The 16,470-nt window shown below is 32.7% G+C and overlaps 2 protein-coding genes across 8 annotated transcripts; one reads left to right on the top strand and one right to left on the bottom strand.

The window, feature by feature from the left end:
* The first annotated feature begins 61 nt into the window (after positions 1 to 61).
* Positions 62 to 4,800, top strand: LOC106128488 (ubiquitin conjugating enzyme 2). 7 transcript variants are annotated; one of them, XM_013326897.1, is made up of 5 exons: positions 62 to 176; positions 560 to 630; positions 1,117 to 1,421; positions 1,872 to 2,019; positions 2,508 to 4,800. In XM_013326897.1, exons 3-5 carry the CDS (start codon positions 1,206 to 1,208, stop codon positions 2,603 to 2,605), a joined length of 462 nt encoding a protein of 153 aa, XP_013182351.1. In that variant the 5' UTR covers positions 62 to 176; positions 560 to 630; positions 1,117 to 1,205; the 3' UTR covers positions 2,606 to 4,800. The 7 variants fall into 7 exon arrangements, with proteins under 7 accessions (XP_013182351.1, XP_013182347.1, XP_013182353.1 ...); XM_013326893.1 differs by having other exon boundaries at positions 1,089 to 1,421; XM_013326898.1 differs by lacking the exon at positions 62 to 176 and adding an exon at positions 239 to 465.
* A 707-nt stretch (positions 4,801 to 5,507) lies between these two features.
* On the bottom strand, positions 5,508 to 16,183 carry LOC106128508 (CD63 antigen). Its single transcript, XM_013326930.1, has 6 exons — positions 16,074 to 16,183; positions 15,771 to 15,877; positions 14,788 to 14,979; positions 8,243 to 8,413; positions 7,198 to 7,422; positions 5,508 to 6,117 (listed from the first exon to the last, which is right to left on the bottom strand). The coding sequence occupies exons 2-6, from the start codon at positions 15,834 to 15,836 to the stop codon at positions 6,052 to 6,054; spliced, it is 720 nt and encodes a 239-aa protein (XP_013182384.1). The 5' UTR covers positions 15,837 to 15,877; positions 16,074 to 16,183; the 3' UTR covers positions 5,508 to 6,051.
* Between the last annotated feature and the right edge of the window lie 287 nt (positions 16,184 to 16,470).

The following is a 16,470-nucleotide window of genomic DNA, read 5'->3' as shown; positions in this document are numbered from 1 at the left end:
TTTTACAAAGTAATAAAAACAACAAAAACAACTTTTAGGATTTCAATGGCAACACGCCGGTTTTTTATAAACATGTCGGATTCGGAAAGTAGATGTACAGCGTGAATTTGTTTTACCATTATTTCCATTCATCTTATTTGTCATAAAACTATCCTTATTTTGTTTTATAATTAACTGTAAGTATTGATTATTACAACAAAACAAAGTCTACCTCTTGTCCTTTCTTAACTGTGTAAGTTTCAGTGGCTGTGTATTCGAGAGGTGATGTTCAAAAATATGATATTTGGTAGAAGTGGATTGGGACTTTTATTAAATTTGCAAAATTCCATAAAAAAGAACTCGAGATTCTTTTAGGTGCCACCTTTATGACTTCATACATTAAGTTTGCTATATATTTTATGTTCACTCATGAAAAAGTCAAGCTGCCTGTTTTCGCTTTGCAGTGCGGAGTTAACTTGGTGAAATGTAATTTATGGAATTCTTAGGCGATATGGTATAACTTGGATTGCATTTTTATCATATTTATTGTGTGTATAGAGAGGTTTATCTATTGGTTCAGGTCCCCGGTGAGGCAAATAGTAAATTATCGGATAACGCCAGACCACAAGATGGCCGACTGTTATTCGTAAGGTACAAAATAAACTTTTTCCATTACATTTATCACTCCACGTAATTTATCTTGGTATTATTCAATGTCTATACAACTAATGAATTATGGTATTTATTTCATTTATGCTATAAACCTCCTGTAATGCATGTTCTGGGAATGTCTTTGTTTCGAAAAAGCTTGTCTAGTTTGCAAATTGATTGCATGTTTCTGTATTATTTTTCACTAAATTCATTACTCAAAGCTTTAGAATTTATTATAATATAATATTTGAAATGTTGAAATGTGTGTAGCGCCATTTTCCTTTGTATCGTTTTTGTATAATTTCTTGTATTGCTTTTTTGTAAGCCAAGAATATCAAATTAATTTCTTACAAAATATTAACAACTAGTCTCTGATCGTAAATTAAAAATAAAAAGCTTTTATATTACTTAACAAGTTGCTTAATGTTTTTGTTTGCAAAAATATTTGGTTCTTTTAGATAATGTCTGGTGCATCTGGTTCATCAGGAAGCGGGACAGGACGAGGACGGGGTGGTGCAAACTCTGGAGTATCCGAAAACAAACCTGACTCTAAAGAGAACCGACCAAATCCCAAGATGTCAAAAGCTCTAGGCACATCGGCTAAGAGGATTCAGAAGGAATTGGCAGAGATCACACTTGATCCCCCACCTAACTGCAGTGCAGGGCCTAAAGGAGACAATCTATATGAATGGGTGTCCACCATCCTGGGGCCACCAGGCTCAGTGTATGAGGGTGGTGTCTTCTTCCTTGATATACATTTTTCTCCAGAATACCCATTCAAACCACCTAAGGTAATATTTTACATATTTCACAATTTTTATTACAGAAATATTTATATGATACTATTCCGAAGCTTAATTAAGCTACAATGATTGTGGGAAATTATATTATTACTGCTATAATGTGAGATATACAATTGTCAAGAACACTTCACGTTCTTAGTGTGCAAGATACCATGTATTCAGTGGAAATTAGAAATTTACATATTTCACTGGTTGAAAATGTCTATTAAAGGCTAAGGATTTATTTTAGAAAGCTTAGCTGTTTAAACTGATGATATAGTGTGTTCTAGAAAATAATAAATAAAGAAGTGAAAATTATAACAAGATTATTTGCATACTTAATATTGTGGTATTTATAACATTGAATAGAGGTTTCCACATTTAGGGGCAAAAGCCTACTGTAAGTTAAAGGCAAAAAAAAATACTTTTTATGTTTATATGTTGTTTTGTTGTTTGCAGGTAACATTCCGTACCAGGATATACCACTGCAACATTAACAGCCAGGGTGTGATATGCCTGGACATCCTCAAGGATAACTGGTCACCAGCTCTCACCATATCTAAAGTCTTGCTATCAATATGCTCACTCCTGACTGACTGCAATCCAGGTATAGTTATTTTCAAATATCTTTGTTGCCCAAGATGGCATTGACTTTATTTTACATTGATTTTACTTTTGTCTCTAATATAGATTTATACATTAATTATTATGATTCTTATTATGTAATTTATGGTAATGAATTATAGATTTCTATAATACTTTCAAAATAAAGTGAAACTTGCCTACTTTCTACTAAAGCATGAGAATGTTTAAGCCTTTTTAATTACAATAGCTTCTAAAGTAATATAATGAAACTATGTAGGTTTTATTTTTACTTCACACTTTTCATTGTTTTAATATTATGATTTCTCATTACAACAAAGAAAGTATCATAGTTCATACCTACAGTAACAACCTATTACTAGAGCTAAGCTTTTTATGTTTCAAACTATATTTTACAGTAGTCTGAAATTAATTCCATCAATCTAATTTTGCATGGTTCTTTTTTCAATAATTATTATTGTATAAAATATTAAATAAAGTGTAATATTTCAGCGGATCCCCTGGTAGGCAGTATTGCTACACAATATCTGCAGAATAGAGATGAACATGATCGTATCGCCCGCCTGTGGACCAAGCGTTACGCGACATGATTGCCCTGCCTTCATTGTCCTACATGTATCTTACTCAAAATCATTCTGTTCTCAGTCCATCCTCTTCACGTAAATATAAGCTTACTTATCTATCTGTGTGCACAGTTTGCGACATATTCGCCTTTCATAGTCGACCGTTTGAGTTTTTAAATGCAAAGACAACCCATCCTTTGAAAACAGTCGCTTTTTTTCATTGGATGTGTTCATTGGTCGACTAACAGGGTCCTTCCTTCACCACAATGGGGACTTCATGTATTATTACATGTCTATAGTGAAGGATAAATATGTCAGATATGAAAGAGTTGATCTTGGTCCAAACCCAATGAAAAAAGTTACATTTCTTAAGAGATCATAAGAAATGTAACTATTTTCAAGAGATGGGTCGAGATTAGACTTGAATGGGTTGCAGAAAACATGCATCTAACTGTGTGGTCTCTTGTGACCCTCCAGTGTTGTAAATGTAATCGGATATGCCGTGAAAAGTGTGTTGTGTATATTGGCTTAAAAGTGTTTAGTTGCAATTAATGTGATTAAACCATTGCTTCAAATGGTCTGAACTGTATAATTTTAGGTGATTTCTTTTCTTAGTTTAATGACTTTATGTTAATTTAGTCCTGTATTATATTACAGTGATAAGTTTATCTAATGAATGTGTATCGTAGAATGTAACCAGTGAATTGAGTCAAATTATTTGCCGCAACGATGCGTTGATCTCAAACACTCCTTGAACTGTTACTACATTAGTATTATAATGTCAAATTATTCTGGTCTACATTGAATAGAGTTCTGTCTATGGAATGGTATTTTGATTTGAAGTATTTTTCACTATGAGGTTTTTAATCCCTTGTTTTTTTTTACTGTCCTTGTGTGGACAACAAATCTTGTAATGCCATCAAATTTCTTGTTTGTTATGTCCCGGAAATATTTTGATTGTCAATGATTTTGATGTATATAGTAATTTTTTTGTAGTTACTTTTTTCATTATTCTATCTTTAATGTTTAAATGGTTGTTATAAAACCTCGCACATCGATTTTGGTTTCCTAATTAGTCGAAATTAAATTACGAAAGCTCTTATGTTAATTCTTTTCATATTCGTTTTTTTTTATACAGATCATTGTCTAGTTCAAGATTTTTAATTTAATATCAACAGACAATCAAAAACAATAGCAATGTATTTTTTTTATTTGAGTAACAGTTTGTTATTAAGGAAAATTTGAAGACATTTTGATGATTTCATGAACTCATTTTTTTAAATAAAATGACAATTTCAATATTGTTGTATTAATTTACAAAGCCTTTAAATTCTACTACAGAACAATTGGGGAGATTATCCTATATTGACAGTGGTTTAAAACATCTTGAACTTTTTAAGATGATGTAAAGATTTTCGGAAACTTTGACAATCGCTATTGGATTAAAAAGAAAGTTGAGAGTATTTTAATTTTGTTCTACTCAAAACATATCAAATAATGTGGACGTAAAAGTGACAAATGTGTTTACGCAATTTTTTCGTGCCAAATAATAGGCAGTCTCTACAACCTCTACTTTTCTTTCGACTAAGAAATTCCGTTTAGTAAGTTAACAAGTTACTAGATGTAAGTTATTCTATTGTGTAGGTAACGTATAATGTATGTCTTAAAATGTGTTTTCACTGAAACTGAACGCGAAATTACGATAATTCAGAATAAACCCTTTCTTCTAATTAATCACAAATCGATTTAAATATAAAATTACATAAAAGCCTTCAGTAAAGAATCTAGTCTATAAAGTAAAAAAAAAAATTTTTTTTGAAAAATTGGAAAAAAAATTTTTCGCTTTGTTTCAGTGAAAACACACCCTTAACTTTAGATATTTAGCTGTGTAATTTATCAAAGTGTACGCTCGTATAATGCGGTATTGATGACAAAACTGTGAGGTTGCGATACGAAATTAGTGATTTTTTTTGTGAAAAATAAAACTGGTGCTGTGAAATGGCTACGGCATAGACAATGAATGGCGCCATAATTTTGTCAATGTGATTTTTTTTAATTAATTTTATACTATTTCGAAATGCTTGCAAAAATGACCGCTCTTTTTCAACATGACTGATGTTCCTTATAATTGAGTCTTGAGCCCATGTAATAACCATCTTTTGTTAAAATTTATATATCATATAAAAATAGGAAAATAAAATTGTGTGTAACTAGGACACTAAGTGCTGTTTTATTGTCAACCCTTTGAATGAAAAATGCCAATAGCCTAATGGTTAAAGCGAATCATCCGATCACGTGGTCGTTGGTTCTTATCTCGACAATTTTATCAAACGTACAAGCTTATAATTTACTTGAAAGAAATATTTTGAGCGTCGGTGGGTCAGGGGTCAAGCACTTGACTTGCAATCTGCAGGTCCTGGGTTCGAATCCCGCCATGTAACAATGTGTTTTTCGATTTCCGATTTACATATGTACATTTATCCGACGTTCTTACGGTGAAGGAAAACATCGTGATGCAACCTGCACATATCTGAGAAGAAATTCAAATATATGTGTGAAGTCAACCAACCTGCATTGGGCCAGCGTGGTTGACTATGGCCTAATCATCCCTAATTTAGGATAGGTTCCGAGCCCCTCAGTGGGGATGTATAGTGAGCTGATGATGATGAAAGAAAAAAACTCGATGAATTAGATCATACAATTTATTTGTAAATAGACATTGAAACACTTTAAAAATGCTACACATATTCTAATTACGTGAGATACAAATATTGTTTTTTATAGAAAAAAAAAACAATTTATATCGAACACATGAAATATAAGATTTTATAAAATGTGCACCACACTACCACGACTATATGAACAATACATTTGACACCTACATTATAAAATGTAAAAAAAAATTAAAAAAAGAAATTATATATTTTAAAATTTGGCAATTTTAAACCATTTCTATACCGAAAATCAGTCTTCTACACTGAATGCACTTCAATATATGTGAAAATCTATTTTATAATGTTGTTTAGCGATTTTGACTTGCACAATTATCTACGAAGATACAAATTCACTTTGATGAATGAGATGGAAAAATGTTTTATTTCTTTTAATATAAACGTAATTAAATCTATTTAGGATAAAGATCTGCTTTGTACATACTATTTGTGTTGAAATGGAATCGAAATCTCTCAAGGACTCTTGTTATTTTTGTATTAAAATATAAAATGTTAAAACAAACAACATAACTTATAATATATATTTGCGGAGAAACTTATAATTAAATCACAATATAATTAAATATGAAAGATATTGGAAACACTAATAGCATGAGATTAAAGTTGACATTCGAACTGTGAATCTCCACAATCACATTGTATTACAATATTGTATCCTGCTCATTCTCTTCAAATAAAACAGAGATAGCAATAATGTTGGTATACATGTGTTACATCAGTGGAAATTCAGGAAGTAGTTGCTTACACAGTTTCGTATTCGCTGCGGATGGAGCGCGCCAGGCAGCACGCGAATATCACGCCCAGGAGCTGCAACAAGGCAAGATTGAGGTAAAAAATGATATACAGGTGTCCAGTGAACTTACAACGGAGTAAAACAGATTTTGCTTGAAAATATTTCAAAGTAGCTGTCGCGCGGAGTTATAAAAAAAAAAATGAATAGCCTATGTGGTCTTGCAGACTATGCTTTACATCTGTGCAAAATTTCATCAAGATTCGTTGAGCCGTTCAGGATATACCTTCAAACATCCATCCATCTAAACATTCGGATTTATAATATTATTATAGTAAGAAGAAAGATTTAAACCAATTTCTTATTCAAAGTTTATAAATTATTTTACATTTATTAAACGACTTGAGTAGTTTTTATTAGATTTTATCAACATTTTTATTATACTTGAGCACTAATTATTTTCCTAAATTGAAAGTGTGAAATGAAATTAAATATACATTTTTTTTTCACGAGTAAGAAATCCTTCAAATTGATATAAAAACTTTTCAGTACAAACAAGCAATTATTTCGGGATTCATCAATTTATGTCAAGTTGTTCACTAACAAATAGTACTCGAGGCGATGACCCATTTCCTTGCATCAATAAAAGACGAGTGTACTTTAAGGTTGTCGATGAAATTTTTGCTATATCTTAGGGTTGTCACGTTATCATGAGCGGAGTGCATTGACCTAGTTTTGGTGACAAGAAAACAAACAGCAAAATGTCATTGTGTGGCATTAGCTACTGTTCTTTATAACGATGTCGTTATGTCCAAAGGGATAGGAATAGTACTGACCTAGTTTCTTTTTTAATCATTCTAAAAGCTTTGCACAATATTACCAATGCTTTGTGTTGATAGTTCTTTTATATCATAAGTTGGCAAACGAGTGAGCGGCCACCTGAAATCTCTGAAATAGCAAAGTGACCATTGCCCATACTTCTGACTTCTGTGTGGTCGTGGTATTTCACCAGGCGAGCCGGGACAATTCGTGCTACCACTGTTTGTTGTGGATAGAATAACATTTTTCTATATAGTCTAATGTTAGCAGACAGGGTGATGGAATTTACGAGATTGAATGTGTATATTATGGTAAAGGATTTAAATTGGTTCACTTACTTGCACCATAGCAATGCCGAGTCCGACACCTCCGAGCAGCATGGCCATGTCGTTGAAGAAGGGCACGAGTTTGCTGAGACAGCCGATGGTGTGGAAGCCGGGGGATTCAGGTGTGCAGGCGGCGGCAGCGCCCTCCTTGATCTCGCGGCCCGCGCAGCAAGTGTCGGGGATCGGCAGAGTGTTGTTGGCCCAGTCTCCCGGTCCGTAGATACCGCAGCATTGCAACTGTAATACAATGTAATCGAGGATGAAAGAAGAACTAATTGAATATGAAAATATGGATTGTGTGAAAGAGGATATGTGTAAGAAGGGAGTGAATTCAGATATGACGGCTGATAGAGATGTACGGAAACGATATACGAATTGTTCGTAGGGACAAGGGCAATCCATTTTTGTTTGTTTTTTCACAAACCTAAGACCAGACATTATTTCGGTTTTGTTTTTTCTCAAACCTAAGACTAGCCATTAATTCACTTTTGAAAATAAGACGCCAAGGGCGTTTATCTCCTACCCAATTCATAATTGGTTGAACACGACTCAAAGTCATAGCGTACATTTGTGATAAATTGTTAGTTCTTGTATATGATTATAGTTTGCTGTAATATTCGATTTTAAGTAGCCAGAGAATTGAATACTTTCACTGTATAGTATCTGGCACTGATTGCATTTCAACGATTGTGATTTATTTAAAACGATTTAATTAATAGATTTAGAGATGTTTTAAACAGCGCTCGCTCCATTCTCATTTAAAAATAACTTATGTTTATATCGAGCGAGGGCTTATCCCAAACACAATAAATGCCGCCGTCACCGCCAACGAAAACGTTGAATAACAGCTATCAATCTCAAATAAACGATCCAAGATTTTTAATAACAATTTCGTATTATAAAGTTCTGTATTTAAAAAATAAAAATAATAAATAAATTAAATTTCGTTTTTAAATATTAGAAAGTATTATTTATTGGCTTGGTATAATCAGTCGTTTTTTTTATAATCAAACATTCGACACAAGCCAAGTGGGCATTTTAAGAATAATGTACTTACGTCAGTCTGCAGGATATCGAAGGTGCTCTGGACCTCCTTGTTGGTGGGGTAGTCCTTGATAGTGGTGTTGAGGTGACGTACGATAGAGTTCTGTATGTCATCGTGCTTCACATAGCCAGCTATGCCCACAGCCATCTCCGCTATGAAGATTACCAGCAGGAATACAGCGAACTGTGGAGAAAAAAGGTATAATATTACTTCATGTTTTTTTTTTAAACTTTGCACACAAAATAAAAGTAAAATACAATGTAACATTCGATGTTATCTTACTAATCTTTGAAACTTTGGATATTTGTTACATCGTAACTGCAAAACAATGATAGACTGCAGTCTGGGATAGCGTATAGGGTCGTAACTCTGTTTATTTTTAATCCAGCTATCTTTATTCCGCTACAGCCAGTTGTCTTTTAATTATTTAGTATCCACCACTTGTAAAGGATAACCTAGGTAGCTGAATAACATTTTTCCCCATTGACATAGGCGAAATTATTTCAAACTAGCCACATATCAGTTTGCGCGGAATTAAAGAAAAACTTAATTAGTAGCCAATGTGTTCTTCCATACTATGTTCTATATCTGTGCAAAATTTCAGCGAGATCCATGACCTTATAACATCCATCCATCCGATCATTCGTATTTATAATATAAGTAAGAATCGGATTTTTGTGAAGTCTCTTTTAGCATAAATATATCTTTTGGGTGAAGTCATCGTCGTTAGTAGAACAGGTTCTTAATTTCATACAACTGGCGAGTCCAAAAATAGGTGCGAGTGATAATATTTTTTTTTAATATAGGTCAATTATTATTATTTAATATGATGTAATGTATGCATAACTATATATTTAAATTTAAAAGTTTGTAGTAAAAGTTACAATCTATGTATATTGGATATTTTATATGATATATGACCTTAGTTTGGTCGTAGAAAATGTTTGAAGCTTACTAACAGCAAACGAGAAGCCTCAAAATTACTTGGGGCGACAAAGTTTTAAAAAGTTGAGGAAACAATTTTCTGCATCACGTAACAATATATTTAAAGCTTTTGCATGTGATTTTATTAATTAAAAAAATAACCTGACATTTTCTTCACATATTATCGGGGACTCCCCGGTGATCTAAGCGTAAACGCTGTGTCTGATGACGTCATAGTAGCGTGGTCGGTTAAATGCAATTTTAACATTACTCAAGTATCCAATGAGTTACAATATAGAAGTAAATACAAATATTCAGTTATTTGCATTTAAAGCAAATAATAGATAAGAAAACCTTTTCAATAAAAAACATGATCCTTTTTTAAAAAGAATAAACAAAAAATATTTTTAGGTCATGTACTTAAAGGCAATCTCGGACACAGGTCTCAAAAAGTGAACGTATGTTGCGTGTTCGGCCTTGCAAACATTCGGACCAGTGTATTCGTATAAAATTATTAAGATAAACCAGTTTTTTCTTATGTATATCATTTCAGTTAATATATTAGTACTACAAGAGACTTGTCTTCAACTTATGTTCTCTTAATATTTTACGCAGTTAAATTGAAGTTTAATTGAGAATTACGTATGCAACACAAAAATAACAAGTCAGAAGTATACAAAAGTGTTAAAAGAATCAAGTTTACACACAATAAAGTGCACAGGTTTTTACGCATAGGATACTATCGCTAAGTATAAACAGTATTACTACTGATTAAAAACCCCCAAGACAATATAAAAGTTAAGTATTCATGAGAAAATATTTGCTATTAGTTACTATTTTTCTCTATCGTTGGATCTGACGTAATTAAAACATCCTGTAGGTGGTGTTATCGATCGATAAGCTCTTAGGTTAGACGGCGCCAGCAAGTCGGCCGGATGCCGACAGGGTGGGGGAGTTGGGGAGACGGGGGCGTGTCGGACACAATATAACCTCACAACATATGCTTTTAGCTACGTCTGGGATATTGTAACGTTCTGTTGTGAACGACATTCTAAGCTTGCTCCATTTGTTTTTTAATTAAATATTAATCTACAGTAATGGTCTTACTCATTGGCCATTAAACTACTCCGCATGACAGATGAAAAGCTGACAGGTTTCGGACGAATATACGTTGTTTGTGGATGCAATATTCCAATAATGTACCTATGTATTTAGGAAACATCCATGAAAAGCATAATGGATTTAGTGAATATAATTTCATTTCAAATGAATTAATATCGCGAGCTATTGATATTATTTCAACGGTCAGGAAAAGTGATCGTGATCGAGGCACGGCAAAGCATTACGAAGTGGTCACGTGTCTCCGATGATATTTCTGCGCTCTGAATCACAACATGCCCGATAATGCCGCTCCACAATAACAATGCGTCGCTGCGAACTATATTATTGTTTTACTTTCCGTTCGACCGGACATATTACGTCACAGTGGAAAAGTTGGATAGAAATTGTCATATGTACATATCACTTTCTATCTGTACACTGTAGAAGTACTGCTACGAACACATACTAGTAGTAGTAAGTAGTTTCAAATGTCGAAAAAATATTTTTTTTAGCTTTTTATGAAAAACGGAGACAATAATTCTTCTACTTTAATCTAAAGAAACGAGCATAAAAGTGGATATGTGAAGATATATTATTGGAGCATAAGTGGGTAATTAATATTACGTAAAAATAGGCTGGTTCAACTTGTTTAAAGCAAACTATGGCATGTTAATGTATTCTAGAATACGTGGGTTGTTGCTATGTGGTAAGACATCTTTTATAGTTTTATTACTCTTGATTGAGATAAAATCTAATTTAAGCAAAGTATGATTAAATATATGAATTTATTTATTTAAAAAATTAACTTCACGAATAAACTATAAATCGCTACCTGTAACGTGTTATTCTTTAATGAATTCTCATTTAAAATAATATTTTTAAAGAGAATTAAAAGTAAGCGTAATATAATTCTCATTAAAATTCCCAATTAAAATATGATTCGGACTGGTATCATTTATTGCACGTTCATAAAAAAATAAAGTTGAATGTTCTCATAATACCGCGCTTGTTATTGTTTTAATCGGATGTGGTGGCATCATGCACATTCCTTTCTTGTTTTTACTATTGTTACATACAAATTATAATATAATAGAACAGTGGTAGAGCCCGCTTTAACATGTTCGCACGAATTGTCCCGGCACACCAGGTGAAATACCACGACCACACAGAAGACAGGCGTCAAGTGGAAGCAATTCCGCGTTTCGTCCGATGAAAGTGCGTCCCGGAGGCCTAATTTAGTCCTCTGCCTTCCCACCCTTTTTTTTTTATAAGGATGGGAAGTGGAAGTGGACTTTCCGGATGAGAGGATGCATGGGAAGAGAAGATATTTTCTTTCTGTGCATCCTCTCCTCCGTCGATTAAAGGTAGGCAACGCATATGGAATTGCGTATGTCAACGGTCACTTCGCTATTTCAGCGATTTCAGGTGGCCGCTCGCTCGTTTGCCACCTTATGATATAAAAAAAGAACAAATCAATTGACCGCCTGATTTATCTATTTTCCCCCCTGTTTATATATCCCCCGATTATCTTAGATATATCTTATAGAATTGTATTTAAAATGGGAAAAATTATATTTAATATTAAACACCTTAATAACTGTCGTTCGAGACTCCTGACGGACGACATAAAATAATTGTTACTTGCCAATGATCAGACCTACTGAATATAAAAAAATAAAATATGATAAAAACCTTGACCGACCGTTTCGGAAGAGTATTAACTAACAATATGACACGAGAATTTTATGTATAAAATAATCTGTAAATTAAATAAAAAGTGTCATTGAAATGAAATATAATATGAATAAAACATAAATATTATATATTAAATCAATATTTTAGCAAGGTCATATAATATCGTGGGAAATTATGCACAACAGATTATTACCATAAAAATCTAGCACGTAACAAAAATGTTAGTATAAATGTGCCTAGCCTAATGGCATACTTTGTTAATGTAGATAATTATAAACCTTACAACATACTTATTATTGATAAATTGAGTTTATAATACATTCAAGTTATTCGTAGATATGACAAGTAACTATGTCTACATACACATATTACTAATATTATAAATGCAATTTTTTAGATGGATTTCTTTAAAGCTATCTTCAGAAGGGCTGCGATCTGCGGATCTCGTTGAAATTTGGCATAGATATAGCAATTAGTCTAGGTGAATATATTGGATTTTTAAGTCTTTTTTTATTTCGCTGCGGTTGAAGTCGAGTCCTGGATAAGCCACAAATCTTTATATGCGAGTCATCAACAGACAACCTCCATGAAAAGAAAAATGCCCTTGCGTATTCAAGTTCGATTTTATTATTAGTTTTTAAGAGCTATTACGTCATAAAATCACATGCATGTACATTTTTATTTGTAAAGCATTGTATACGTTTAAAACATGACTAAGGTAAGGTGAAATCACCTGGATTATCATATCAGTTAGTAACCTACTTGCAACAGAGGAAAATGGCGTATGTTAGGTGACTACTATTTGCCACAGACAAAATAAAACTCGAAGATGTAAAGTCGAATTTTAAAAAAGTAAGCATCGACTTGGATGCTTACTTTTTTAAAATTCGATCTAGAAGTCAAACCACAGTTTAAACTTAACCAGTATAATAATAATTTATTTAAACCAAAAAACACATATAAATAAACATCACTTGTTGGAGCATCCTTTTAACCAGTATTCGTATAGTTTTTAGGTTTGAAAATTTACTAAACGTAGTGTTCGGTTTTATTCTGTTTGGCTTTGTACCTGATGCTATATAGCCAGAAGACATTATCGTATCCCAAATTGACTAAGTGGACATCTCGACGGCGCTCTGACGGTCTCAATTATTTAAGACCTAGGGTTGTCACTATTAACAATATGAGAAACTATACTTATTTTGACCATAAAAGTATTTAAACTAATGATGTATTTTTTACCTGATTGACTAAGGCTGGAAATGTTTTTTTTAATGTTACTAAAGGACTGAACCAGTTTTGAGACTATTATGCGATTCGTATTTGTTTCATTGCTGTTTTTTTTATTAAAGTATAGTTTAAGTGGTTTTTAAAAATAATTAAGTCTGGCCGTTATCGTGAGAAGACAGGAAAAAGCTAATGACTTCCTATTCGTCACTCTTACATCAAAGATTTGATAGAATGCACAAAAGGGCTCATTAACTTTATAAATGGAGGAAGTGGCTGATTAACAGGCAGAGACGGCTCGTGCCAGAGGTCACGGCTTCTCTGGACAATTGCCTGTGTGTGACCGACATTTTGTTAAACTTAAGAAACGAATCAACGTCTAGAACTAGATGATACACGTTTTATTAGAAAGAATTTAAATGTAAATCCTTTGACCTCTGGCCACAAATCCCAAAGGCAGATTTATAGGGCTCTTGCATACTTATTTGCATACTATTTTGAAGGTACAAATTTTCGATATCTATGGTATGTTACACAGAAAATACCGTTTAGCTGTGTATCTGTGATTATTGCCTTTAACTACAACTAGGATTTTTATACAACTGTTGTTATAAGTTTTTGTCCACATCTACAGTAAGAAATAACTAATATCTGACATATAAAAATCTGCCACAATGTTAGTTACCATATTCCTCTGAAACAGCTTGACCGATTTCTATAAAGTTTTGCATGCATATTCATATTAAAGAGCGTCAGTGGCTCAGGGGTCAAGCACTCGATTTGCAATCTGCAGGTCCTGGGTTCGAATCCCGCCATGTACCAATGTATTTTTTGATTACCGATTTACATATGTACATTAATCCGACGTTCTTACGGTGAAGGAAAACATCGTGATGCAACCTGCACATATCTGAGAAGAAATTCAAAGATATGTGTGAAGTTAACCAACCCGCACTTGGCCAGCGTGGTTGACTATGGCCTAATCACCCTTAACTTAGGGTAGGCTCCGAGCCCCTCGGTGGGGACGTATAGTCAGCTGGTGATGACATGCATATTCAATGGATCTAACTATCGGCTACTATCTATTTTTTTATCCCATGCAGACGATGTCGCGGGTAAGAGCTAGTATATATATAAAAGTAATTAAATATATGATCAGTGTTTTTCTAACTTATCATGCTGACTTTTTGATCCCTACATAAAGAATAATAAACCTTTATGCTGTTACAATGCACTTCACAAATATGATAACACGAGTACAAGAATTGCCTATTATGTTGAAATTATACATTTACTTTGTTGCAAAAATATTATACAGTTTAAAAAGTTTTAAACTCATTATGTCTATGGCACTTAACAATTTATTGCATATAAGCACCTGTCACAAATGTATAATTCTACAAGTTCATGGCACAATCCTACTAATATTATAAATGTGAATGTTTGGATGGATGGATATTTGTTAGAAGGTATCTCAAGAATAGCTTAACAGATCTTGATGAAATTTGGCATAGATGTATAACATAGTTTGGAAGAAAACATCAGCTCCTAATTTTTTTAAGGGACATTCTAAGAATAACACAAATTAACAAATAATTAAAAAAACTTACCGTTACTATCATGCAATGATTCTCCTTCACAGCACCGCAGCAGCCAAAGAATGCAACTATAAACACTATCACTCCCACGATGATAAGGACTACAGGTCCAGTTGTGTAGAAGCTTTCATCCGTGAGATCAATGTATGGATGGGAGTTCGCTTCAACCCAAATACCAACGATCAAGATGATCAATCCAGTCAGCTAAAAATTTAAAGACATTATATTCAATGATTATCAACTCTTTTGTAAATTAAATAAATAAAATGTAGAGGTATCTATTTAAAGTAGTAATCGAAATTCTTAAGAAATATATAAACTATTTTTTTTATTTAAATAGAAGATTTTAATGCACCTGCTTTCTAACTTATTGTAACATGTCTATGGTTAGTGGTCACTAGCTGATTTAGGAATTTGAGGTAGATGCTCATTTGTTTGTCACCATGTACCATAGAAAAAAAAGATTAACTTATATTTAGCTCCAAGTTTAGGTATTCAATAACATGTGGTATTGTTTTTAAGATAGCAGAAATGTTTTATACAAATGATAATGGCTACAAACATATTAGAGTTCTCATATGTTTGTAGGCTATTAAAAATTATTCAAGGTAACCTTACAATTAAGTTTAACAAAAATGAAAAAAAATTGCATCCAAATAAGTGTTGGATTATAAATGTATTGATTTTTGGTCCCCTTTTTAATTTCATAAATTTTTCATGAGCATGTTTACAATCCTTAACGACATATAAAAATGCTATTTGCAACGAAAGCACTTTTTAAATATGTAATTAAATCAAAATTGTTGACGTTGTGCAATCGTCACCACACTGAGTCATAAATACTTATACATGTAGCAAAAAAATATGATTTCAAAAATGACGTTAATATATTTATTTAAGCCATAGTTAAACTTTTGAGAACTTTCGAAACGTATGACACATTTGGAACGCTTGTGCTTTCAAGGAAAAACACCATTACAAAAAAAAATGCTTACCGCAAACAAAAGATTGAAGCAAAAAAGTAAGTACTTCACACACGACATTCCTGCCCCAATAGCCATCTTAGTAGTTTTTTTATTTCTTTTAAATTTTGAACTTCAATCTGAAACAAAATAAAAATAATAGCTCCTCTCCCAACATACTGCGCCGAAGGTAAAACATTGATTTGCGTTGTTGACACAATAGAATGGGCTTGAACGCAACTACAAGATATCTTATTACACGAGAAGTATTTTACAGAAATAAAATTAATATCCTAAAGCTCTATTGCATAAATTATAAATAAAATAATATCTTACCTATTTATTCGTTGTGTTCAATGAAAACAAAGTGATAACGAACGAACGTCGAGTTATCGAACCAAAACACCGAATGACTGTGTTGCTAGTTGCTCTTACATGTTTTACTACTCATCTGCAGGCTACCGTGCTATCGATGCTACCAAAAAGTGATACCATGCCGGAAAAAAATAAATCAATTCATAATCGACCCTGTAAAGTTAAATTTAATTTTAAACTTTAAGGAATAGGTATATTTAATTTTCAGGCCATTGTATATTTATTAGTTCAACCGTTATCTTATAATCTGATTTTAGAGATGAATGATAGATACTACCAACAAAAAGGAAAAAAATCTAAATCTAAAGAAACCTAAATGCGTTCAATATTTATGAATATCTAAATTGATACCACGAGA

The sequence above is a fragment of the Papilio xuthus genome, unplaced genomic scaffold (genome assembly GCF_000836235.2).
Source record: "Papilio xuthus unplaced genomic scaffold, Pxut_1.1 DF828780.1, whole genome shotgun sequence".
Taxonomy (NCBI): domain Eukaryota; kingdom Metazoa; phylum Arthropoda; class Insecta; order Lepidoptera; family Papilionidae; genus Papilio; species Papilio xuthus.
Note: the sequence above shows the minus strand (reverse complement) of the source record. Positions and strands in the feature narration are given on the sequence as shown.